The sequence below is a fragment of the Clinocottus analis genome, unplaced genomic scaffold (genome assembly GCF_023055335.1).
Source record: "Clinocottus analis isolate CAN_PGR_092001 unplaced genomic scaffold, fCliAna1.0.p SCAF_12, whole genome shotgun sequence".
Lineage (NCBI taxonomy): Eukaryota > Metazoa > Chordata > Actinopteri > Perciformes > Cottidae > Clinocottus > Clinocottus analis.
The window spans coordinates 15,226,132-15,252,086 of record NW_027175843.1 but is presented as its reverse complement, the minus strand read 5'-3'; the positions used below and the strand labels follow the sequence as shown (position 1 = coordinate 15,252,086).

The window sequence follows — 25,955 nt, the reverse complement described above, 5'->3', positions numbered from 1 at the left end:
GTATTTTAGTACTTAACATAGTAAATGAGACAAAAGTTAGTCCAGAGGAATTCCCATGAAACAACTTCAAACACAATGTGTATTCATTAGTTATTAGAAGTCTTTGTACAATTGCAGGCTTGCCCAGTCGACAGATCACTCCAAAAAAAAAAAAGATCAGATTATCACTTGGCTGTGACGTTAAGCTCTCTGGTAACAAGGGGGTTCAACAACAAACACACAGGTTTTGTAAGAAAGATGTGACGAGGCGGTTTAATTCTTCCTTAAGCATGTTTATTGAAAGTTGTGAAGTGCAGCTGTCAAGTGCAATTGTGGTATGTATGTTACAATATCTCATCCGGTCTTTGCAGAAACATGCACAGAACACGAGTATACAACCGATACACAGAATGAAAAACAAAAACATCGAGAGTTTGTATTTGCGTTCTTTTTTTCTTTTTAAACGTTGAGTTTTAAGATATTGTTAATCCAAAAGTACGTCACTGTCAAATGAAAAAGAAAAGAAAAGAAAAAACCCATTAAAGGTGCAATACTCTGGGAAGAAAAAAAGTGAAAATGATTTTACAGTTAATGTTGCAGTAAGGGATATGGACAACATTGTTGGCCGTGTGTTGTCAGTTAAATAACCTAAACTCCTGTCCATCCGCAGTCTTGAAAATACAGCATTAAAAATAGACGACAGATGGGGCGAGACCAGGACCTTCCTCGCTCGCCCGCTTCGATCTGTGCGACCAAGATAACCTCTGTTGTTTCTCTCCTTCTCCTCGCTATTTTACATGGTACTTACACTATACAGAAATATACATCATCTTCTGCCCACCAAACCTTTAGGGAAAAAAAGAAAATGCAGCTTAGCCCAAAGTCTCAACCCTGTCAAATAAGGTTTAAATTACATGCCACTGCAGGGTTGAGTAAACAGCAATGATGAGCTTTTGTCGAGGGCAAAATGAGGAGCTTGAAAGAGAAATACTGAAATAGAAGATCGTCATCTCAATAGGAAACTACGTTTTGTTCATCCCACCAACCCACGGGTGTATTAACGCCATCAATGCTGCCAAGTCTTGTTCAGAATACCCCCCCGCCCCCCTCCCCGACTCCCCCATTCCAGATGGGGACTTTGTCATAATAATTGCTCACATTCTTCATTTGTCACTCTAAGAAGGCTTTTTTTTCTCTCTCTCTCTCTCTTTCTCTCTCAAATCTCAAGCCTGTAACTTTACGATAGCCTTGAGAGAGAACCACTTGTATTTACATAATTCAGCAAAAAAGGTAACTAATACAATCCTCCGCCTCCTACTCTTCCACCGTCATCATCAGTAAAAACCGACATCACTTAAAATCCAGACACAGGCACAGTGATTTTTTTTTAAGTCTATATCTAAGTATATTGTCGCCACTGATAAGCAGTTTTGCTTCTTCTTGGTATGACATTCTCATTGATACGTCCAAGGGTTATTTGGCAAAAATGTTCGATGATTCAATCCTCCTGAAACAAACCCTCCCACACAGCATCTCTAGATTGTCACCCTCCAACCGCCGTGCTGCTCGTCCCGCTGGATGCATCCTTCTGAGAGATAAATATGTGCAAATTCTTGTCTTGACAGCGGAACCTCCTGCTGCAGAAGGCGAGGTTTAGCTCTGCTGTCGTTGCAGAGCTACAAAAAAAACAAAAAAAAACTGTCCCTCAGTCTGTCCGTGAAGAGCAGGCTACGCTGATGGGCCAGAGTTGTGCGAAATGGGCTGGGTGAGGGCGGCGCTGCTCGGGGGTCCCGGCGTGGCGGCGGTTGGAGGGGCAGGCGGGGAGCCGGTCTGAACCTGGGCCTGGAACTGGGCCATCTGCTCTGGGCTGGCCAGGGTCTTCAGTAAGGTGTTCTCCTGCTCCAACTGGGAGTTACGGTCGATCAGCTCCTTGATCTGCTCCTTCAGGACCTCCACCTCCTCACGCACGGCGTACATCAGGTGACTCTTCACCAGGTCCTGAGTCAAACAAGAGATATGGGTTTGTGACTGGAATACGTCATCAAATACACAACAAAGACCAGGCTTTAACCTATGGCCCATTCTTTATACTCAAATGTATTCCTTCTGGCATCAGGACCATTTTTAAAATCAGCTAATAACTGTGTATCAAGTGAATCTAAATGAGCCCTGACCCCAAAAGATGGGAAACTGCACTTATAAGGGAATACAATACACAGACAATGCTGTTCATGTATTGCGAATGAGTGAAATTGTATACATCAAACATGTATAGATTAAAGACATAATAAAAAGATTTTGGGCTCCAAAGATTTTACAAACATTGGTGGTCAGAGATGTGACGCACTACCTGGTCTTGCAACCTATTACAAGGTGGAACAGTTCACTCCCATGTTTCAATTCAGCAATAAGTTAACAAATAAATAGTGTTGCATCCTGTGATCATGTCTCACAGCAGGGAACAAGCTATTTATAAGACAATTTTATGAGTTATATGAAACATGAGCACTGCTAATAAGTTTATAACGGGAATATGTTACTAAAAAAGCAATAACATTGAACATGCACAATGATATAACTTAACTTGAATTAATTCTAAGTGGTAACACTTTAACAGATGATTAAGGGAAACTGAATTTATACATTCCCAGGGTGACACATTAACCCGCCCTCATTTAAGTTCGGCCAATCAGAGGGCGAGGTATTTATAACCATGCGTGAGAGCCCTCCAGTTTGCCTAGCAACAAAGCTGACAGCGGCGACAACAACAGAGACAGTGAAACAGAAAATAAAACTCAGCTTTTGTTTTCTGGGGAAAAGGTTTCGGGATTATATTGCAATAATAAAACTGTATTGTCATTAAGAAAAGGACATTCGAAACACCAAACATCTACTTTGGTGATGCTAGTAGCGAACTTTAACATTCATTTTATATGTATAATATATGTTATATTACAGTATAAGTTAACCTATTTCTAAAGTCCGAATCACAAAAAATACCAACAACCACCATTTTATGCTGCAAAAGGCTCGTTTAACATTTTTGTTGGCGTATATTTAAATAAATACACGCGGTATTGTCCCTGTCCCTCATATGTATTACGTTATTGACTAAAATATGCAAAAGACCGTGTAACTGCAGTAAACTAACGTTAGACGGTGATATTTTATTAGGGAAATATTCAGGGATTAATCTGATGAAGTCCTAAACATAACTCCCAAAAAAGTGGTCAACGTTTCCAACACAGTGTAAATAGAAGAAAACAAGTTGAAAACTCACCATTGCTTGTTCAATTTTGTTGTCTATGGCCACAACGCTGGCTCCTGACGAACTGCAAAGAGAAGGGAAGAAGAAAAAAAACGTTAAATTAATAAAACATTTAAAAGAAACAAGACGCGTAGTCGGAAGCGGAGAACCAGAGTCTTTCTCCGTCTAGAAATGGGAGTCGTTTACGGGAAACCTCTGGAAAAGTATATAAAAAAAAAACAAAAAACAACGGCCCGGTTTCGCTTTGTAACAACTCGTCCGTCCCTCCCTGTCCTGGTTCATGTCAGTGTGGCCTCTGAGGGGAGCGACACGGGAGCATCCGCAGATCGTCCCGCAGCGGGGACATCACCTCGCTAGTGCGGGGACATCACCTCGCTAGTGCGGGGACATCACCTCGCTAGTGCGGGGGGAACAGAGCCTCAAACACGGGGCTGCGTGTTCTACAAAAAAAAGGAGCTCTTATGAACGCGGTGTTTACCTTTTGTCGAGCTTGACGTGCGAGCTCTCTGCCTCTAATAACGACGACAGAAACGAGATGGAGAAATTCCTCAGATGGCAGACGCCTAGATCCATAGCCACGGTGTAGCACGGCGTATTCATGCTGGTCATGTTTCACAGTCTCCCCCGCTAACAAACAAGCCCCGCGTCCCGACTCGACCTCCACTCGAGCGGCTCCGCGAGACGCATCCAGCGCGCGCTATTCTATGTTCAATGTCCGGTTGAAAGCTCGTGTACCGACAGCAGCGGTCCGAGTACAATCCAAGGTCAGCTCATCTCGGCTCTATACACACACTCACACGCAGGAGAGAAAAAAACTGCAGCTCAGGACAAGCCCGCATGATTTATGCAGCGACGCGCCGAGAAGCCGGCATTCAGATTGGTCGAGAGGGAGGTCATTTGCATAATGTGTTCAGAAACGCCCCCACCTGCCGCTCAGCTGACACGCTTTTTGCATAAAATATTCCAAGAGCGGAGGAGGTGGATGGAACCGGGGGAAACCGGATGGGAAGGGAAGAAGAAAGAAGAAAGAGCTGGAGTGCTGGAAAAAAAAACAGGCATGGGAAGGGCTAGATTTGGAGCTGTTAAATTACAGATAAAAATACTAATTATTCTGTTTGAATGTGAAATTGAGCTCAATGAACACAGGAACTTAGCCTAACATTAGAAATGCAATCTTGTTTTTATCTCCAGAACAAGTCACAAGTCTCGGGAATGCTTCTAATCATTTGGTTAACAATGTATGAGGTCAGTTTCTCAATTTATTGTTGGAATATGAAGTATTGTTCACCATTGCGTTAGGAAAAGACCTCTCTGCAAAATGAATTGCTCCGTTTTGGAAGCAGTCTCTCCATGGTTACCGTGGCAGTGTAAGCACATACAGTAGGTACTCAACAAATTATACCAGCATTCAACACTGCCCACAACTAAAATGTCACGCATCTAATTTTCAACACATTGCACAGGATCCCTACCATCTATCGTGAGGACAGCAATCCAGAGCATAATGATATGATAGAAATCAACTGTGGGCAGGTGTTCAACCAAAATTCTCTAAACACCCATGCAGAGAGCTATCATGTCCATTCACATGATGCCCCCGTGTGGTCCTGAACTGCACTGCGGGACTGTAGAGCTGAGCCACATCACCAAGAAAGCCTGAAGTCACACTGAGCACAAAAAGGCAAAAACTAGATGTTCAAGTGTGAGGCTGGAGACGCAGCTATTGCAAGGTGTATATCAATCGACGCAAAGGGTGACCTGTTCAAAAATGGTGATACAACATAATCTCGATGGCTATTTGGAATATCCGTTGGCCTAAAAGACATTTGACATATTTCATAGTTTTTTGTGATTTTGGACAGAATAAAAAACATCATCCAGCATAGCAGCAGTATTTCACTTCTAAAAAAGTGTAACAAGCTGGTTCTCAACTGCCTGGACTGTCACTGATGCAAACCCCAGGTTTCTTGCAAAATAAAATATCTCTTTTAAATGGGAGATTATGCATCAGTCAAATGTCCTTAAGACACTACAGGACATGTGAAATCAATGAAGTCAAGCTGACTCAAACATAACTACACACCCAACATGCCTTTATAGAGGGGAGTATCTTGGTCAGGCAGAAACACCAAAAACTCCTCCACACAGAAATTCCCACCTCAGATATCCTCTGAATTGCACGCACACACACACACACACACACAGTTTGTATTAAATCTTTGAAATATTGATTTAAAAAAAGTCACATTGTTGAGCTAACAAAATAAGCAATCGAGCGGAAGGTCACAATTTTAAAGTTTGTGTGCATTTGTTTCTTGTTCAACACACCTTTGTTTTACACACAGCTGATCATTATTTTTGCAGCCATGCCTGAGAGTCTATGATCAATTGATAAACAAGCGGTTGATCGCTGTCATGCCCCTTCAGTCTGCACTGCAGTAGAAGTCACCAGCTTCATTTAGCAATTACCACACGGACGGCTAATATTCACGTCTCATGGGCCTCAAATCTCAATGTGAAAGCCTCCGTTTGGCCCCAACTTGTCGTAAGCGGCAGCACTTTTCTCTTCCCCAAAGGATGTTCTGGTCGTGTCTATGCTGCAATGTCTGTAAGTTCCACAGCAAGATACTGCAAGTCATACACGGACAATATGCTGATATCCATGTTAAAACACACCCGCAAAGGGTTCTAAAATCAAGGCCTTGAGGTACTGTGCACTACTGATGTGAAGCTGCTTTCTTGATCACCTGAATGGAAGAAACCATCCAATGCTGTGTGTAGGAATAATGAGCAATATTAAAATCCTGAAACCAAAGAGCACAGGTTGAGTGCAATTTAAAGTAATTTACACACCAGCAGTCATTTAAAAAAAAAGGTGGACTCCAGCTTTTTTAGGTATCATAGCACAAGTCTGGCTAATTATGCACAAGTACAAAGAAGATCAAACACATCCTCCAATCTACTGATGTCAGCTGCTGTTCACCTCCGATACCAAACACTTTAACACTTAACAAGAAGCCAATAGCTTTATAAGAGATTCTAAGCCACGCTTATCTCTTCCTGTCTCTTCTTTGATTGGAGGAGGGGTTTAGCTCATTATCCAGACCCAAATAGCCAGTTCAACTGCAGCTCTTGAGGAATAAAACCCACGTTGAATGCAGTCACACTTGAAACACAAACACACACACACACACACACACACACACACACACACACACACACACACACACACACAGGCTTGGTAGGAGCTTCATGGTTCAACTGTTCCACTTTGAAAGGTCACATGTCAAGGACGGGCTGCTTTGAAGCACAAATCAAGAGTAAAAGCACTACACAACACGGACTAGTAAGATTTATAAATGATGGTTTTTAGTTAAGAAATATACACAATGTTGATTTTCCTTCATAACCAGTAAACATTTTCACCACACAGCAATATCACCACGTGTAGTTTCCTACAGTGTATAAGACCAGTTGTTCACAGGTATATGCACTAAATGAATGGCCTCGCTGCTCTGCTGAGAAACAATCAGCCAGTGACCTGCTGTGACCTAAACTGTGTGCCCTAGGTCACTTTGTAGTGTTGTGTATCTTAAGTACAAGTACACAGATTTTTACAAAAACAAATGACAAATTAACAGTTTTCAGCGCAGTTTCTTTGACAAAACTGAACACAAAAGTGTCCGTGGTGCAACATTTTAGCTGCGAAAATCAGCCGCTATCCAATGAGAATAAAAGGAGCGAGGCTCCTCTTGCAAGCAGTTATATTATGGTGCATACGTTGCAAAAGAGAGGGGGACTTAAAGCAAAATGATGGCCCAGATGCAGCAAAGTGATGGCAATAAAGACATTACAGAGCGGTGGACTATGGAAGGTGAAAAAAAAAAGAAACATGATGTGGGTTTGATTACTCACAATCCCACGGAGATATCACTAATTCCCACAAATATGTACCACAGATGTACATCAGCGATGTTTCCACACTTTTCTACAGGCAATTATACATTAACGCACTATTCAATATCTTCCCTTTAGAAACAAGCACACGGCAAATGTGTGTGTATCTGCTTCAAGTACCCCCCTCAGAGTTAATGCTGCCCCTGAAGCCGAGGACGACTGAATGAAAAAGGACACACGCAGCCCTTTGTGTGCAGCTACTGTAGTGATTGGCTCAAGCAGCGCCCCGCTGTACAGACTCCCCGGGGATTCCCTATCTTTATATTACCTTTTGAGATGCTGCTCCAGCTCCCAGAACAAAAGCTTCACTGCCATCTCGTCATGGCCCTGCGTTCGTGCTCCCTGCGCTCTCATGGAGCCGTCCGTCAGCAGGATCATGGGCACTCCAAAGTAACAGAGCAGTGCGTCTTTGTTTGTGGTTTTCTGACACCGCTCGCTCCTTTTGTAACTCGGTGAACAGATTGAGGTCGCGGCCTATGGATACTTGAGTGAGTGCGGCTGCATAGGGAATCAAAGGCGGCATGCCAGGTTATGATGACTGTGTGTATGTGTGCTGCTCATTCTTCCCCTGTCTATGTCATCCATTTGTGTTTGAATGGCTGACTAGTGAGTGAATTACTGAGTACAGACAGGAGCTGGGCGGGCGGTGACGTATGATCATGTGATACTGGGAGTTACATAAACCATCAACAGAGATTAGCATGTGGCCCAGTGATTTCCCTGCTCCTACACCATAAGCCCTCTGCCCTCTCCAGCCTGAGACATGGGTGTACAATAAAAACGTTGAGCCTCAACTCTTCAACATTCCTTCAGAAGCACTTTTTTAACTGAGCCACATACAATCGCGTGTCTCTTCCGAATAATGCCATTTCGAAATGCACATAAATGAGATATACAGGAATGTAGTTGTACCGAACGTCAACTATTTATACATAAAGGTCCTCAGCTACAGTTTGAATGAGATTTGATGGTACAGATTGTCCCAAAAGTCAAGACTGACAGAGATTACAACTAAGACTACATATTTTGCTCGTCACATAGAGGTTGTCAGATTCACCGAGAGGTCAAAACTATCTGGATTTTTGGACATCTCATCAAAACAGCAAAAACAGCCCAGACGGTAAAACTTGTTGGTTTAGTTTGGCAGTTTCAAAATGTACTATGATTTTATTCAACACCCTGTAGTTTTCAATGCCAGCCCTCTTTGCAATAGACAAGCAACCCTGTGCCTTTAGGGTCTTATCTTGTCATTTCTCATTGAAAGGCCCCCTTTAAGATGGCTTAGTGCCTCAGCAGACAGAAAACACAATATGCACTGGCAGGGCCTCCGCCGGCTTAGAGACAGCCGGCCAAGAAACAACAGGTAAAGCATGAGCATAATGCAGGGGATTTCTCTTGTCCTAACAGACTCCATGTGCTGGGGTGAATCAGTATCACATGACTTCTGGCTGGGTCATACATAGACAGCACAAGTGAAAAATGGAAGAAAAAAACAGCTCTATATTCCCAATGTTTACTTGCATCCCAACATACCAGCAGCACTGCATGGACCGACCCCGACGCACCTATTAATGAGCTATCAGTTCTGATTTTGAAATTCAGATTAAAAAAACATGAAATATTGACAAAAGTCCCTTTGACTTTTAACTAAAAAAGTAACTACTGAAAAGATTTGAGGTGCAAAACAGGCCACAGCGTCTCAGCTTGATGCTTTTATGTTGCCTCAACAATGATACAATTGATACCAGGCTCCAGTTATTAATGATTCTCTGTGAATGTGTTTTAGTCATTCACTTTAACCACGCGCCAAGAACTAGACTCGTAAAATTTATTTTGGGTTTGTGAAGCTACAAAATCAGCAATAGCAGTCACCATTAGAACACATGCAGATAATACACAAATTAAAACAAATTGTAAACACAAGTTAATGTATACAGCCATGAGCCCGCCCGTGTATTAGTGCAGGTCAGCTAAAAAAAAAAGCCTACTTAGGAAAAATGTACCATTGCAAATATCAAGAAATGTATTAAAAAGGCAATCTAACCAGACAATAGGCTGTAGTGCAGCCAAAAGCATGCCACGCTGGTTTATTTCCATAGTAATGTATACTAGCACTGCTGTAGCGCTCTGTAACTGCACGACTGAAATAGCAGAAGGGTTATGCAAAGACTTCCGCTGGATTATGACAAGAGAAGTCCTACGTGTGTTGTTTTTGTTTCTGGTTTAATTCTTGTTTTGTTTTTTGGCCAAAAAGGTGTCTTACGTGCAGAAGAGGGACTGCACTTCCATCTGCTGTGATTTCAGGGAGAAATGCAAGTTAATAAAAAAGGGACCTGGCATGTCCCAGAAATGAAAAAAAAGAGGCCTATTGAATTGCTGAATTGCAAAGGCTTTTGGCCGAGCTGTAGTTTGATAGTGGAGAGCACACACAGACTTTACCAGTAAGCCCTGGCAGTGGTTTCCCATAGTCACACCCTGACTATGGAGAATGACAGAGAGCTACTGAGTGAGTCAGTCAAAGAGGCAAGGGAGGAATGATGAGTGGCCATTTTGGCCTCCATACGTAAGAGAGAGAGAGGGTCTATGGCAGCATTTGGGCTGACAGCAGCAAGTCCTTAGTGCTCGCTCTAAACTAAACTCAGGCACACCCACTCGGGGAGAGGCAGAGGGAGAGAAGGAGGGAGTCAGCCAGAGACAGAATGGCCTCGATCCACCGCCTCAGAATTCCTACCGTCTCAAAGAGTCATGGACACTGAGAGAACCGAGACAAAGACAAATAAATGGTTGTAATATGTGTCTTTGTTGTTGTTTTCACTATGCTTAGATAGATATGCAATTTGATTTCAAACCTGATATTCTGATCGATCTTTCCACTAAATTAAGCTAATCATCAAGACTGATTTGGGCATTTAGGAGATGTCTTTTCTGCAATAGAAATGGAAAAAATGAATTGGATGTAAAACCGGTCTGCATCTTAACAAAATACAGGAAACGTATGCTCCCGCGTCAGAACTACAGGACTATCTGACGTCTCATCGAGCAAATGGGCTTAACATGCAAAAACCAAAACACAGGTGGGGTCCTCGAACATCCCTGTAATGATTCAAAACTAAAATGAGAAAATGATGTCAAAATTATAGTTGGTAGACATCCTGCACCTGCTGCTAAATGCCATCTGTAAATAAACTGCTGGCGTCTGCATTGTTTGAGTCACTTTAACACCCTAACAAAAAGAGCAGGGACCAAATCTCCCTTCCCGTCACACACACAATCCAAGTTACATAAGTGTGTGTGTGTGTGTGTGTGTGTGTGTGTGTGTGTGTGTGTGTGTGTGTGTGTGTGTGAGAGCAGAAGGTTTGAGTAATGTGTAGTGAAACCTGGCATTAAAAGGATTAGCAGCCAAAGAACACACAGCGCTCCGAGTCCAGACTACAGAGGATCGAGGTAATGCCGACCGCGGCGATGAAGACGAGGAGAGCAGCCCATTGTCGTTGGGTTGGACGGCGAATGTTGCGATACATATCTCCTTATAGAAATGGCAATACAGAATTAACAATTGAATGCAACAGTTAAGTTTTGATTTGTCTTGCGGTTGTGACTGTAGTTTTGTCTGATTGCACATGAATATCCTAAAACCTATAAATATAATAAAATCAAAACAAGATAATGTTGTGCTTCAGGCTTTTCTGAGAAAACTTTTCAGGTCAGCTGTGGTTTCTCTTTAGGTTTGGCCAATGTGACGTCTTAGAAAACCTCTGAGACACTGTCCTTTCAGAGTCCTCACAAAAGATAAGACAGTTTCCATTTATCTCCTTTTTTTCCAATTTGAACACCTCGTTTTTTCCTTTGTAAATCCTATCTTTTAGAATCTGATGGAGGAAAATAAATTCCTCACACTGACGTCTGGGTCATGAAGCTTAACCACACACACACACACGCACACGCACACACACACACACACACACACACACACACACACACACACACACACACACGAAGCCAACAGAGTGATAAAAGTGTGTTTGTGTTGGCTGGTGGGAGGCTGTTCTTGTCATACTCCACCGAACCACAAGACCAAGCGAGTCATCTCTCGCTCTCATGCACTAGTCTACCGCTCAACAAGCCTCCCTTTAGCGCAGCCAAAATCAATACCGGCTGCATGCACTTGTAATGTATACAGATGTTTTGCCCTGCAGGATTAACACCATCTGTCTGTGAGCTGATGAGCAATACATTGATGAATGGTCCACTGTGTCTACTTCAGGTCAATTATTTTACTTACTATAACCCCCAGAGTGTCGCCAAGCTCACTTTTCATGCAAAGCTACTTAAGGTAATGTCTACTGACCCCAATGTCAACTTTTGCGGTCTTTCAGTGCGGTTACAACATAGTTTCCATGACAGCTCAGCTGCTGTAAATCAAACCTGTTAATACGCAAAACAGAAAAGTATCCAGATTCAAAGTTTCCTGTTTTCATCCGAACCTTCTCTAGAGAATGTTCCCTTGTATGTTTCTCTCCTGTCCTCTATATCCAACCCGTCTAACATCACAGTTGATCTGCTCTACTCTGATTTGGGATGGATCCTTAACAAACTGAGAGGCCGGGGGTCACTGAACGGCCAGAAAACTGATGTTACCGCCCACTTTGATTCATTTCAGTCTTCCGAACATCTTTGAATACCAAGAATGTCGCCTCAGAGCAAACCTATTTTATGAACCGCATTTGGCAACTGCGGGCCAACAGACTCCTCATGTTGGACTTTAATATAATTTATAGAGCAGTTAATAATAGTCTTCATTGGTTTTCTGTGTTTTTAAAAAAAAAATAAATAAATCAAAAGCAGGGTTCATTAAATCCATGATTCTGGGAAAATTAGGCTGCAAGGCCTTAATCAATGTGTATATGTATGTGCCTGTATGCTCATGCAAGATTACAAGTGACGAGAAGAGGAAAGGAAAGAGCAGTAAGTGGATTAACTGACGATGACTCCACCGTCGGGGCCTAAATCTCTGACGACAGCGGAGCTATCAAAAGCACAGCTTAGCTGCAAACACACAAACTGTTGTTTCCTGCATGACTTTACTGCCACGCAGGCCGATACTGGAAGTCTCCCCACCATCACACCACTTTCATTGAGGCGTTTCTTTGGGTATTTCTGCTCTCATATTCAGGATACATGAATGATGAGCAGATATCTGTGAATAAATGCTAGTCACGTTTAAAGTCTTCGACATTACAAACTGCCTTCTTGAAATGGTGACCGCAAACAGGGGTAAAAGTACCAAGGAGCTACACAGAGGAACGGTTTGCCGGTATGTGGCAAGAAATGCCGATGAATAAGTATCAGAATTGTAGGCAGAAAGAATAACTGCAATCCACACCACCTTCTTCAAGTGAGTTCAATTCAAGACTCCCAGATAAGTCTTTCTATAAAAAGGAGCGACTGAATGGAGATTTATGTTTTTCTGCCACAGTGGTCCTGAATTTAGGAGCTCCTCAAAAAGAATGAAACCTCATAAGCTATCCTAAAACTCGCTTCTGAAAAAGCACTTAAATCGGTTTGGATTCTACACGGTTTGATGTTAGTGAATGTAACATTGTTGACATACTTTAATGAGAGCAGTTGGTTCAGCACGTTCAGTTGATAATCAGTCAACAGACAGAGGACAACTTATCTGCAAACTGAGTTCCCAGTCCACCAAACCCTTTAAAGATGATTTATTAAAATTCCTCCTAAGCATAACACTGGTACGTACTTACCAGTAATACAATAGTATTTAGCTGTACAAGGCTTCATTTTAGTTGTTTTGACATTTAAGAAGCCAAATTATTAGATCTACAAATAGAAAAATATCCTATTTGCACTTAACTGTTTGTATCATTTGCAGAACATTTTCTTTGACAGTTGAAACTGAGTTAAGCAGTTTTCTACCTTTATTTCTTGGTCTGTCACAACGAAAATTACCCCCACATTTAAATGATGGATTAAACATAGCCCCGAACACTACATTAGCTCACAGAATTTTTTAGGGAGGTATACACTGCCACCTAGTGGCCAATACTAGAGTCAACGCATGTCTTGCTGCTAATTAAACTTTCACCAACAACCGGAATAAACCTCCTGCTTTAGGGTTGAATTCCTGTTGAGAGCTCACATGCCATCAATTAATCCCACACTCCCCACCCTGTGTTTCCTTTGTTGTGCAGACTAAAACAAGCCACGTGAAGGCTGCACGACCTTTATCTCTGTTTGGTATTAGACAGGAAGAGTTTAATTTGTTTTGTTCGGTGCCATAGTGAAGCAAAGTTACTTCATGACGTTGTAGAATACGCCTTAATGTGGACATGATGTTATTCATGTAGTAACAGAACACATAAAAGTTATGCCTTTTTTTTCCTCTAACCTTTTGTCATACCATTACTCTCCTCAAATTCTTGGAACACAATGTGATGCTCACCGAGCCAACAGTACTATGATTGCAGTGTTTCGGCTATAGTGTCAATTGGGAAAAAAACATGGAGATGCATTTTTAAATAATCATTTCAATCAAAAAAAAAACTTCAACGAAGCCAAAACATAAGCTCTTTGCTAAACAAAGTCTATAAAATCATTTCAGATATTCTCTATCATGTAGTGGGGGTTTTTAGCCACAAGAGGGACTTGTATCACATCTTTAATTCAAGGCTCCTTATTGCTTCTCATAAACTGCACTGCTTCCAAATGTGGAAATACATCCAGACCAGAGACCAGTCCACACATGATGAACTCAACGTGACACATTCCTCACCATCAGATCTTAAAACAAGCGTCACACAGAACCTTTCACAACTCCGTCTACAAACCTTTAGAGACCCATCCTAATAAACCAAACAAAAATATCTGCCCAGGGCAAATCTATTCATACCCACTTTGTTACATACTATACGAGCCAAAAAAGACTTTACAGCCAAACTACACTATACAGCTCTGTGGGTAAAGATATATGCATGTTTGTTTTCTTTAATGTCTGCATGTGTTTTCATTCTACCTGTGAAAAGTTGAACCTGCAAATAAAGATTTTCAGTCCTCTGTTCATCAGATCTGTCTCAATTAATTCACATACATATTTCCACCACTTTGCACTGTATTTGTGGAATGCAAATTGTATGTATGAACCCTAAATACTATAAAAGCAACTAGGCAATAAAGACACATTATTGGCCAATCCTCAGGAAACCAGCCTTGAGTATTTGCCTTTCAACCTTCCCTTCCAGTATCATTTGAGATTTGTTCTGTGAAATGCTGTTTTTAAACTCTTCACTTTGCTTCCTGTGAACGGATTGCATCACTTCTCATGAGTTTATTTCATCCTAATTCCTGAGCCCAGTGGTTTCATAACAATTCACATTGCCTTTTCTGCGACTTTAACGACTGCAATAACTGATTCGTGACCTAAATAACTCTCGCATGACTTCATTCTCAAGTCGAAGCACACGAAAGTACTAGCACATGATTCTTTTTCAAACCTACTCACTGTTAAATGCAGAAAATAGACTTTCAGAAAAGTAGAGATGACCTAGTTCATGCAATCCTCAAAAATCTAAAAACACATATAGGGATAATTGGTGCAGAAACTGCCAGTAGAATAATCCAAGTCCAAGCATGATAAAAGGAAATATAGCATGTCTGAAAGGAGGGGTATCACAACAGAGGTTCATCAGCACTCTCCCACCAGTCAATGTTAAGAGTCATATATTCGACTATGGTATTTTTAACACAAGACCCACATACATACGCAAGACAAGTCCGATTTAAATAGCTCATAGCTTGCCAACCAGCAGGGGGTAGTACAGCACTAATAAAAGAGCTGAAAATGGTTTGCAGGAAGGCAATCGATGACGTTCATGCCACAGTGACTGTGCCATAGGAAATGCAGGACTTGAGACTTTTTTTGCTCACTCCAAAAGAGAAGAGGGCGGTTAGAGAGAGCTGGACTCGCAAACAGCACTAAACACACAAATTGCCTTAAAACGGTGTTAAATTCAGAATTCAAAAGTAGAAATGTAAGCGTCAACTGTCACGCACTCACAATACACACACACACACACACATAAATACTTAAAGTACCCGGACATAAACGAAATGAGGAGCCAAGTGTCTCTGTGCTTTATTCATGCAATTAAGAGAAGCAGCAGGCTAGACTATTAAGGAAGAGAGAAAGATAAAAAAAATAAATAAATAAAACTTCTCCCCCGCCCTCCAGCAGCCTTCCTCATTCAGCCACTGAGCATAGAGAAAGGGATTAGCTCACACAAAGAGTGAATGAATATCAAACCCTATGGGAAAAGACACTCACTGGATAGAGCTCTCATGTCATCACCGCAGAGCAGAACGGCTGAAACTATGAGCCTCCTGTGACACGGCATGATGATGATGATGATCTTCAGATTGGAATATTGCAGCAGCAGAGCCATGTTGTTGAACAGAGCCCTCTGCTCACAGCTTCTTTGCTGAAGTAATCTTTTTAAACGTTTGGGAGAAAGCGTCATCGATACAAAAGGTTTTGACAGCAACTGCTGCCAGTTGAATTTTAGTAGAACGACATCTGCCTGCTGGTATCTGTCTCTCTGCACCTGCAAGACCAAGGTTCAATAGCGCAATTTGTGCTACCTTGTTGGTATATAGTGTGTTGTTTCTGGAGCTGAGATCAATAGTCAAAATCGGTAGAAATTTAATAAAATATTTTGATCATCAATCTGAAATCCAACAGCTAATGGAGATTTTATTCCGTTACATTAAGATGGGTTCATGCTCTATTCATGGAATAAATTGTATTGGCAAAAGTAAATTATAACGTGATCATGAGGTGTTCAAGAGAATTTGTGTAAAAATTTAGTTTTGGCAAAATCTTGGCTAAAACCAGTTGTTTGAAAGAGATATTTTCACAACATAAATAGATAGAGAAGAGAGAATTATGATAATTATTTGAAGCCTATCACTCACTCTCAGCAGCTTATGATCATAAAATTTAAAATACCAAGACTTTTGAAATTATATTTCCAAATCATTGAAATAGTTTTTAAGGAAATAATCACTATAGAGGACTATCATAAAAGATAAAACTAAATAAAATTGCATTTTTGACCTCGGGGCAGTTGATTTTTGGACGCGGTGAAGATCAAATTTGCTCATTACAATTGACGATATATAAAAATGGTATCAAAGACATGCAGGAGTAAAAAATAAACAGGAACGCGTACACCGATAGCAAAGTCATCCACTGCATTCTCTACAAGTGTGAGCGTGCGTGTGCGAGCGTGTGCGAGCGTGTGCGAGAGTGTGATTCCTAGAGCTGACTGGACAGTGTTCTGGCCACAGGAATGCCGGCCATGATTCAGCACATTGCCCGCATGTTTAAGGGGATGACAGCGGTAGCCTACTGAGGCCTAAAAATAAAAAAATAGTCGCTGAACATTAAACCGCCAACAACTAATTGGTGTCGTACATACTGCACAGATATTACGCCACACGTAGTAGATTGGGTTTGGCGACTGTTGGAAGAAAAAAATTATGCACGCTTAATCATTTACTATTTCACTGTTATATTCAGACTTCTCATCTTACTGTCTCTGTTTAATCTTACACACAAACTCAACATGTCTCCTGACAGCAGTGAGACTGGGGAATCTGTATGTTTCTGTCTGAAAGAATGTGAAGTTCCTTTGTTATCCTATGACCATTTCTTACAAACCGCTTTATGGGACGAGGGGAAAGGTTCCCGATTAGGCCGAAGACGTCATGAGGGTTTCTGTTAGTGGGTCATGATGAGTATTTAAGAGGTGGTTCTTTGAGAGATCTTGGAGCAGTCTTGGATATGCAATTTGTCTATCATGTTGTACTTCTGACTCTGCTCCTTCCTTGCAACGAATAAATGTTCCTGTTTTAATGATTTTACGCCGAGGGGTCGAGTGAATTTTTCGAACAGCGACATAACGCTATATAACATGCAAAGGTAGAAATCCATTTCTGCATCTTGGAGGAGGAGAGAGCAGGAGGAAGCGTCACAATCAACCCAAGATGAGAACAAACTGTGGTTACATGATTACCAGACATATGCACATTATATTTGGTTTTGTCAGCTTTTAAAAATAAAAGATGAGAAAATCCTGCTAGAAAATTTAAGGCTTTCTTTTTTTTGCTCGAAAATACAACATTCTGTATTTTCTTGTATTGCACTGACTGAAGTCAGGCTAATACTCATTATGTTAGCTGAAAAACTTGCAATAAGTTGAAAAGATTGTACTTCGAAAAGCTTCATTTACATTTATATTCATTTAGTTTTACCGTTTTGAGTCTTGTTTTCAAGTGGTGTTTTCATTGTATGCAAGTTCAAAAAAATTAGAACATATTGAAATGATATAGAGTAAGATAGTTTAATTTCAACCATTTTTTTCTTTTGATACATAGCATCACCGGGAAATAAAATGACATCCAGCGACATACATTTAGACCACAATACCCACCCCTCACTGTAGATAACAGGAAGTCTCAATTGCCACGAAGTAATTTTTTTTAATATTTCCGTTCAATAAGCTTGCTTCACCAACATTGCTCAGACTTCTGAATTGTTACTGAGGTAATAAATTATTTTTTTTATTCCTTTGCAGTGCTACAAACTGTCTGACACAAACCGGAAACAAAGATCGAGGCAAACGTTGGACCTCACAACACAACGCAGCATTTTGAATGGGATCATGCTGTTGTGATTGATATTGATGCACTACATGACCCCTCAGTGGAAAGACCATAAATAAATAAATAAACAAACAAATAATAGTTGAGGCAGCAATTGAACTGCTTCTTCCAGTAATGAACAGCTACAAAAAGAACCAGAAAAACAGCATGAGCAGTTTTTATTGACATGGATAGATTTTCATGACACCGTGTGTGTGCGCGTGTTTGTGTGTATTCAGGAGGTGGGAGGGTAATTTTGCCATAGATGAAAGGCGGGCTAAAAACACAATCCATTATCATCCATTACAGACCATTAGTTTTCCCACTGCACTCTTAAGTGAAACAATCCTGTTTATTGATGGAAAAATAAACCATCTGAAGGAAGGGGGTGGAGATAAATTAAATCAATGACGCATCTGCACAAAGCCTACAAACGGGCCAAAGGACAAAGACAAGGGGGGATTTATACAGAGATATCTAAATACAAGCGGTTTGCATTAACCTCTATGTTTAATCACCACAGTAAACTGCTCACAATCTCCTCCTTTGGTTTCGTTCTGCCATTCATGCTTTCACCGCTTGGCTTAGAAAGTCATAATAATTATTCAGTGGCGTGTAGCGAGACGAGACACCACACACACCCACACACACACACACACACACACACACACACAGTTCTGGTGTTCTCTGGCTTGGTCTATGTAGTGAGAATGGGGGAGGTGTCAGCAGCATAACAAATAACAAATGCTGTTTACTTTTAGTGAAACACACACTTAGTGCAACTGTGGACATGCCAGAGCTCAATACGAAAGAGGAAAAAAGGAAAAATAAATAAATAAGTGTGATTGAGTGAGTGTTTTTCATGACATCCGAAGCATTAACAACTCTTAGAAACTGTGTGCATATGACGTCCATGGCTTATATCAAATCAATATTGCAAAACGATCTCTATTTGTAAAGCTTGATGAAATGACTTTACAAATGGATTGAGGAGGAATAGTTTCGATTCGCATCAATAAAATCCATTTATTTTCACCACTAGAAAACATCATAAATCATCAAGGGCGGTTGTAATTAATAATTATCAGGAGCACATAATAAAATTACAATATAAATGTTATCTATGTTATTAAAACATCTGGATTTATTCCAGTTTCACTACATTTTACGAGATTAAATGAGAACACAGCATGAAAATGTTTTAATTTTTACCTTCTCCCTATACTCATTTTCACTCAACAGGGCTTGAACAAATCATAATGTGTTGCAGTTATATTTTGTGTTTGTTACATTTGGTTTTTGGCAGTTAACGATGCTGCTAATGTTTTTAGCCCCAGATTTCCTAACATATTACAAGAAAACCATCTTTAATGAGGCAAAGATACCTATTAACTGAAGGGGAAAAACGGTAGGTAGTGCCATTAAAGGAAATGTGGACAAACAAACAAACCAATACATCGCCAATGACTGACAAAATGTGCAGATGTTGCAAAGTCTATGAGCATAATCTTCAATGCTCAAACTCAACCATCTACAGAGCCGAAACTAGTGGAGCAACACTGATGCACGACTCTGCTCAGTCTGGTTCCATCTGGTCCGGTCTGCTGTGTCCTCAGCGAGCGTCAGTTGACCCGACTAAGTTGGGGTGGGTCAGGTCGGGTCACTTCCTCTGTGTGTTGTAAATTTTGGGGATCTCGTTGATCTCCGCACAATGAACGACGGGCCCAGCACACACTGGCTCTCTGCACTGCCAGAGGGAAGATTACATCCAAAATAGCCCACAGCAGAGATAGCCATCATGCTGCCATCCAGGGCCACATTCCCCTAAACACGCACACACACCTAGTTTGACCAAAAAAGACAGGCTTAACTTTTGCCACAATGCCTCGTCATTTGCACCTTGTTGGTCAGGCAAAAAGGATCACGTCCCAAAAGCGTTAACGATGCACAACCATGTTAACTACTAATAATCAACAATACTTATACCCATTATAGATACACATAATGTATTGTTATTGGCAACATCGCTTCATGAGGATAATAATTGAACAGAAAAACAAACCCACAGTAAGATTATATCACACTGAGAAAACAAATTAGATACAAAAAGGTCTTGGACCTAATCTTAAATGGTCGGTTATAAAAACACCCTTTTCTCTAGATGTACTTGGAAAAAAAAGATCAAACTTAATGCCAATTTGGTGTTACTTGGACAAAAACGCATAAACTGGAAGTTATAGTCTCAAAAACCAAAACATTCAATTTGTATTGTCATTAACAATAATTTTACAACTGTAAACAAGAAGCCAAGTATTTGAAATAGGTTCCCAGCCAGATCTCATCACAACAGCTACAATAATGAATAAAACCTATGGTGGTAAAAATGTGTAATAGGCTTTACATTAAACAGAACAAAATATAAGGCCATGCATTCAAGTTAAACCATAACTTCTGTCCTACCGAACTCCAAGTTAGCTAAACAGCCCTATGTTACCTCAACAAAATATACATCTGAAACAAGATTTCCTTAAGTTAAAAAAAGGTGAGTGACAGATATGTCAAGCTTTTGCTGAGAATGCTTCTATATCCCAGTTTCCCCGAACTACCCGGCCTGTGCAGTATGCACTGGGGTTAGATTCTCCTGAACACAAGAGAACATCGGCCGCCTAAAAAAAAGAAAATCTCCAGAGATGACAGATCTCTCACAACTTCAATACAACTCAAATATAACGAGCGTTACAACACATAATATTGTTGATTAGATTATGTGAAGTATGCTTTTTAACCCTTTGTGCTTTTTCCTCCTTTTTTGTCCCAAAGACTTAATTTAAAAACAAAGAAAAGTCATCCTACTATTATAAAATATTATAAAAGGCCTGTATCTTTCACAAACCATTTCAGAATACCATTTAAAAAAATATGCAGAAAACCAGAATTCTAAATTAATACTCAACTTAAATAAATGCTGTTAAGAATACAGACTGTTATGAATCAAACGGATGCTGGAGTGCTTAAGCAAAAGCTGGAAGCATTGCAAATAACTATGTGGGTGAGAATGTAAGAGTAACACTGATCAGTGAAACAATTCCTGATAAGAAGCTTGACCTCAGCAGTGGTTAGACCAAAAAGCTCTATGGAGGCTCAGCATGATCTCATTCACATTCAGCAAAAGGTTTTTCTAAAAAGTTTAAGTTCCTAGTTTGTTGTCTCTGGAAGTGTGCATGAGCGAACATGTGTAGCATGAGCTGACGAGGCTGTGCCATCATCTCTAGGGTTGCAGGTACTTTGTTAATGGTGGCGCGTTGGTTAAGAATGAGGGAGAAAGATACATCTACAGTTGCAGCTGTCCTTTAGCCTTCAGTGGGCACCGTCAACTACTTGCAATCACGTGACGACAGGTGAACTCCTGAGAAAATAACCGTTAGCCTAATTCGCCAAGACAGTCTCATTTGAAACAGGGGCTTTGATTTCCTCCAAATGCTACTTATCATCAAAGACAATAATCCACCTGATCCCCATAGATTTTACATTCCTCAGAGTTAAACATCATGTGATCACAGTAGCCATCCTTCAGTAGCCATCTAACTGGATCATAAAGACAGACTGAAACCAAACCAGTCTCATTACTTTCATGGTACCCTCTACATTCCCAGTAAGGACCTGTCCAGTAATCAAATTATCTTTAGAATTATAACTCAGGTATGCAAAACATCCTAAAAGCTTTTTTAGACGTTGGGAAAATGGGCTTAAGATTTAAGAGCGACAGAAATGTTGGCAATTTCCTGCTGCTGGGTGATTAAAAATTCCCTGTGACCTCAAAATCCGTTCTTTAAAAATATTGTTAGGGAGACATTCCACTGGTTGGCAGCATTATTCAGTAGCAAAATGTAATTACTTGGAGGAAGGGGGAGAGAAATACAAAAATAAATTATTAACATAATTTAAATTTCGTCTTTAATGTTGTTTGGTTGCCTGTAGAATTGAGACTATTTTGTTATTCTATAAAATTTGCAGCTACCTGCCTTCTTCTATCTCCAACTCAATAACTTCTGCCTTGTTTCCAGTTTGTAAAACGAAAAATGTGCCAAGAGAGAGGGTGTTCAGCGAACTGTGAACCCAGCAGAAATTGTGCCCCGTAAGGATATAGTCAGGATTCAAGCAAGGAGTCAGTCTAGTCTCGGTGAATTGCCGAATCACTGCAGCCACTTTGATAAAGAAAGACACGAGGCGTCGCATCCAGCTGAGTTCTGCGCTGTGTCCCACTGACAGGAGCAGCCTGGAAACTGTCTGCTGACTATCGAGGAAAACAATAACACAATTTTCTTCCCCCACAGCAGCCAAAGCAACCACTGAAATCCTCTAGTTTCAAACTGAATTTGAATGCCAAGTTGGTCTTGAAAAACTCTAAACAGGAAACATCACACAGTAATCTAATTTGATTCCCGAAGAGTGCTAAACTGTCGGTCAATTGTGCCAAAATGAGGTTACAAACAATCAAATAAACAGAAGAAAAAATATTTCTTACCCATCCTCCTCTCCATCAAGAGTCTTGAGACCAGCTGATGCATTTAAGGCACTGGCGGTAGCGGCGTTGCCCTCTGCTTCTTGACCCTGGCCAGTGCTGGACCCAGATCCGGCCTCCCCACCGGACAGTTTGGGCAGCCCCAACAAAGCTGACTGGTGCTGGAGAAGCAGCCGCTGGGCATCCTGCAGCTGAGTGGTGGTGAAGGTAGGCAGACTAGCGTAGAGGGCACTGGCCTGGGCAGCATGCGCCAGGGCCAGGATGCTGCTGTGGTCCTGAGACAATCCGACACAGGACAGTTGGCTCAGTGAAGCCCCCTGTGGGAGCATCCTACCACTATTCCCAGTGGTGTGGGCTTGGGGTTGGGCCTGGGGAGCACTCTGAGGGTTGGAAGGAGGCACACTTGGGGCAGACACTTGGCTCTGGTGGACTGTTGTGGGCAGCTGGGTGCCCGCGCCCGGGTTTTGGATTTGTGTTTGGAGTGACTGCTGCTGCTTCTGCTGCTGACAATCCTGATGGATTTGGTGACTCTGAGGCGGTTGGCCAAGACCTGGTAGTCCAATATGAGGGGGCGGCTGGGGCTGTGTGTTAAGGAGTGCATGCAACTGTTGCGGGCCTCCCATTATCTGACATGCTCCATTAGCCAATCCGGCTTGGTGAGACAGAGGTTGAGAAGCAGCAGCCTGGTGTGGATGGGCGTACTCAGGTGGCCTAACCTGCACTGCGGCTCCTTGGGGGGTAGCAGATGGTTGCGGTGGCAGGCTTGCGTAGCCTACCTGCTGCTGAACACCGACTAGGCCCTGTGTGGTGCCTGAGGATTGATTAGCAACTGCCTGGGCATAAGTGAGCTGCTGATTGGGTAAAGCTGACGTAGGGGGACCACTGGCTGTCTGGTGGCCTGACTGATGAATGTTAGTGGAAGCCGAGGGGGCCGCAGTAGTCTTCACATGTGAATGGGTAATATCCGTGGGGTGCATGTGAGGTTGGGAAACGCCCATGCTTAAGCCACTGGGGAGAATTCCTTGAAAGCCCTGAGGGGAGGCATAATCCTGGGTATGCTGGGATACTGGGGGTCCCCCAGCCTCTCCACTGTACACACTCTCTGTATAATGACTTAATGTACTCATAGTGCTACTCACAGAGCTACCACTTGTGCTTTCCCTCTCTGAGGCTCCAGCAAAGCTCTCTGAGACAAAGTGGCGCATGCCGAGGGACCCGGTATCAGATGCAGAGGAGCTGGGCGCAGACGCTGGGTTCTCCTTGTCGTAGAACTCGGTGCATGTCCATCTGCCCTTCTTGAAGGGTTCAGAACTGGAGTCCAGCTTCACCACCCTGAAGCGAGAACTGGTGGTAGTCACTGCGGGGGCTGGTGCATGGGCAGGCTGGATCGGAGCAGATAGTACAGGGGCTGGGGCCACAGCTGTGACGGGGGCAATCACAGGCTGCCCCGCAGCAGGTCCGACCCTCCCCTGGATCCCACTAGAGAGTCCAATCGCTCCAGAGGCACTGACAGCAGCAGCAGACGTAGTAGTCGTCATAGTGATGCTGCAGTTGGTGTTTTGGTGTTGCTGGATCCTGCCAACATTGGTGGTGGTTATCAGGTTACCCCCAGCTGCAGCAACACCAACTCCCCCGCCGCTCCCCCCACCGCTGCTTATCGCATTGAGAGGAAAGCCACCACTGCTACTGCTAGCGCTCATGCTGATCCCCCCTTTTACAGGCACTTTGGCAGAGCTCAACATATTCACATTACTAACAGTGCTGGTCTGGGGATTAACTATGCTAACGGTAGCGCCCGTAGCAGAGCTGGGCATTCCAGGGGCCGATCCAGGGGCCACAACCCCCACAGGCTGAGCAACAATACTTGGAGGGGCAACGTGGGAAACATTCTCTTGAGGGACCCCCGCATTTGAAGGCATTTTCTGGGCGACAGAATTTAGGACCGACGAGGTGCTCCCAGGCCCAGATGACAGAGGGTAAACCTGGGCATGGTTGGTATGATGAAGATGGTGCACCGTGCCGTTCACCATGGCCCCACCATGCTGTTGAGCCTTGTTCAGGGCATGGGGGTGTGAAGGCTGGTTGGGGGAGACAGCTCCGGGGGTCTCTGCCTCATGGAAATTATTCAGCGTCTCTTCCGAGGAGCTCCTCTCTGCTCCCACGATGTCATTGGCCCGGGACAGTGAGACATCCAGGATCTCAGAAGAAGAGAGGTCCTCTGTGTGAGACTCATCCAGGTCGTCATAGCTCTCCGTGTCCTCTGCGATGCTGTTGTTGGTGCTCACAGATATTTGTGCAGGAGTCACACTTGTGATCTGGAAGCCGCTCTTCTTTTTTATCTGGGCTCCGACCGACTGTGTGGGCTGCGGGTGCAGATTCAGGCTGTGGGGTGGAATATGATGGGGACCCGGGGAGGAAGAACCAGCAGGAGGTTGGCACTGCATCAACTGGGAGGCTTGATAGTCATCGGCTGGGACGTGGCTGTTGTTGACCACCGGGTTTGCCGGCGTTGACAGCGCGCAGCCGCTCCCGCTGCCTGTGTTGCTACCCCTCCTGTGAAAGACAGCCGGGTGCGCCATCTTTCTAACACTGCCAGAGTCTCCTGCGGCGTCCGGATGATGCATTTCGAGAGGATCCGAGGGGTAGTTGGTCTCCGACAGTACGCAGTAAGGCTGCGGTTCGTTAACGGCGCCGTCTTGACGAAACTTCGATCGACAGACAATACGATCAACAAAACAAGAGAAGGAAATACGTAAACCACGTATCGGCTGTTCTCAACGTGCCAATATGCACAGCATCTCATACATACGAGTGCCAAACGATCCGGTGACAGTTAGCGAGGCAAAAGGAAGCTAGTGGCCGCTCGCCGAGAAGCTAGCGACCTGAAGTCAGCTGGTGCCACCGGTGGTCTCCGTCTGCGGCGTATTTACGAACAAGCTAACATGTTGTAGGGTTCTCCAGAGGGAAACAACGTCGGAATGACGCCTCGTGCTAAAAGTGGGATAGCGCGAGCAGAGTAAGTTGGCCGTGTAACGGATGCTAGCCTGACAGGAGAGTAACGTCAGCTAGCTAGCCGCCAGTCTCCATCACCGGCTAGCTAAACACACACTACGGCGCTTTAGCTGCTGGATTGGCTCAAAAGGAGGTAAATTGTAACTAGGCAACCTTTCATCCGGTGCGCGGCGACGTGAAAACCGATCGCTCAACAGATGCGTCCAAGTGTTTAATCCATTCCGGTGAATCGTGGGATTTGTTTGGTATTGGTTTTGCTGTATCACTGGTCCTCCCCAGTGGTAGCGTTGTTCGATATGTAGCCTCCTGCAACGCTGCTGTGGCTCTGTGCGCGGTGACGGGGCTGAAGGGGAGGGGTGCTCCGGAATATGGCGACCGCGCATGGTCTCTGCTGCCAGACATAAAGCAGTCTGGGAGAGGCGGGGACGAACCCAACGTCAACACGGACGGAAAGAGCCGGAAAGAGCCGAGGAGAGCGCTCTACCACAGGAACTAGTATGA

General features: G+C 42.9%; 1 protein-coding gene across 2 annotated transcripts; it reads right to left on the bottom strand.

Moving 5' to 3' along the window:
- Window positions 1-251: 251 nt before the first annotated feature.
- LOC137782770 (TSC22 domain family protein 1-like) lies at window positions 252-25,867 on the bottom strand. 2 transcript variants are annotated; one of them, XM_068572380.1, is made up of 4 exons: window positions 25,252-25,867; window positions 22,446-25,147; window positions 3,260-3,311; window positions 252-1,977 (listed from the first exon to the last, which is right to left on the bottom strand). In XM_068572380.1, exons 2-4 carry the CDS (start codon window positions 25,064-25,066, stop codon window positions 1,708-1,710), a joined length of 2,943 nt encoding a protein of 980 aa, XP_068428481.1. In that variant the 5' UTR covers window positions 25,067-25,147; window positions 25,252-25,867; the 3' UTR covers window positions 252-1,707. The 2 variants fall into 2 exon arrangements, with proteins under 2 accessions (XP_068428481.1, XP_068428482.1); XM_068572381.1 differs by lacking the exons at window positions 22,446-25,147; window positions 25,252-25,867 and adding an exon at window positions 3,726-4,066.
- Between the last annotated feature and the right edge of the window lie 88 nt (window positions 25,868-25,955).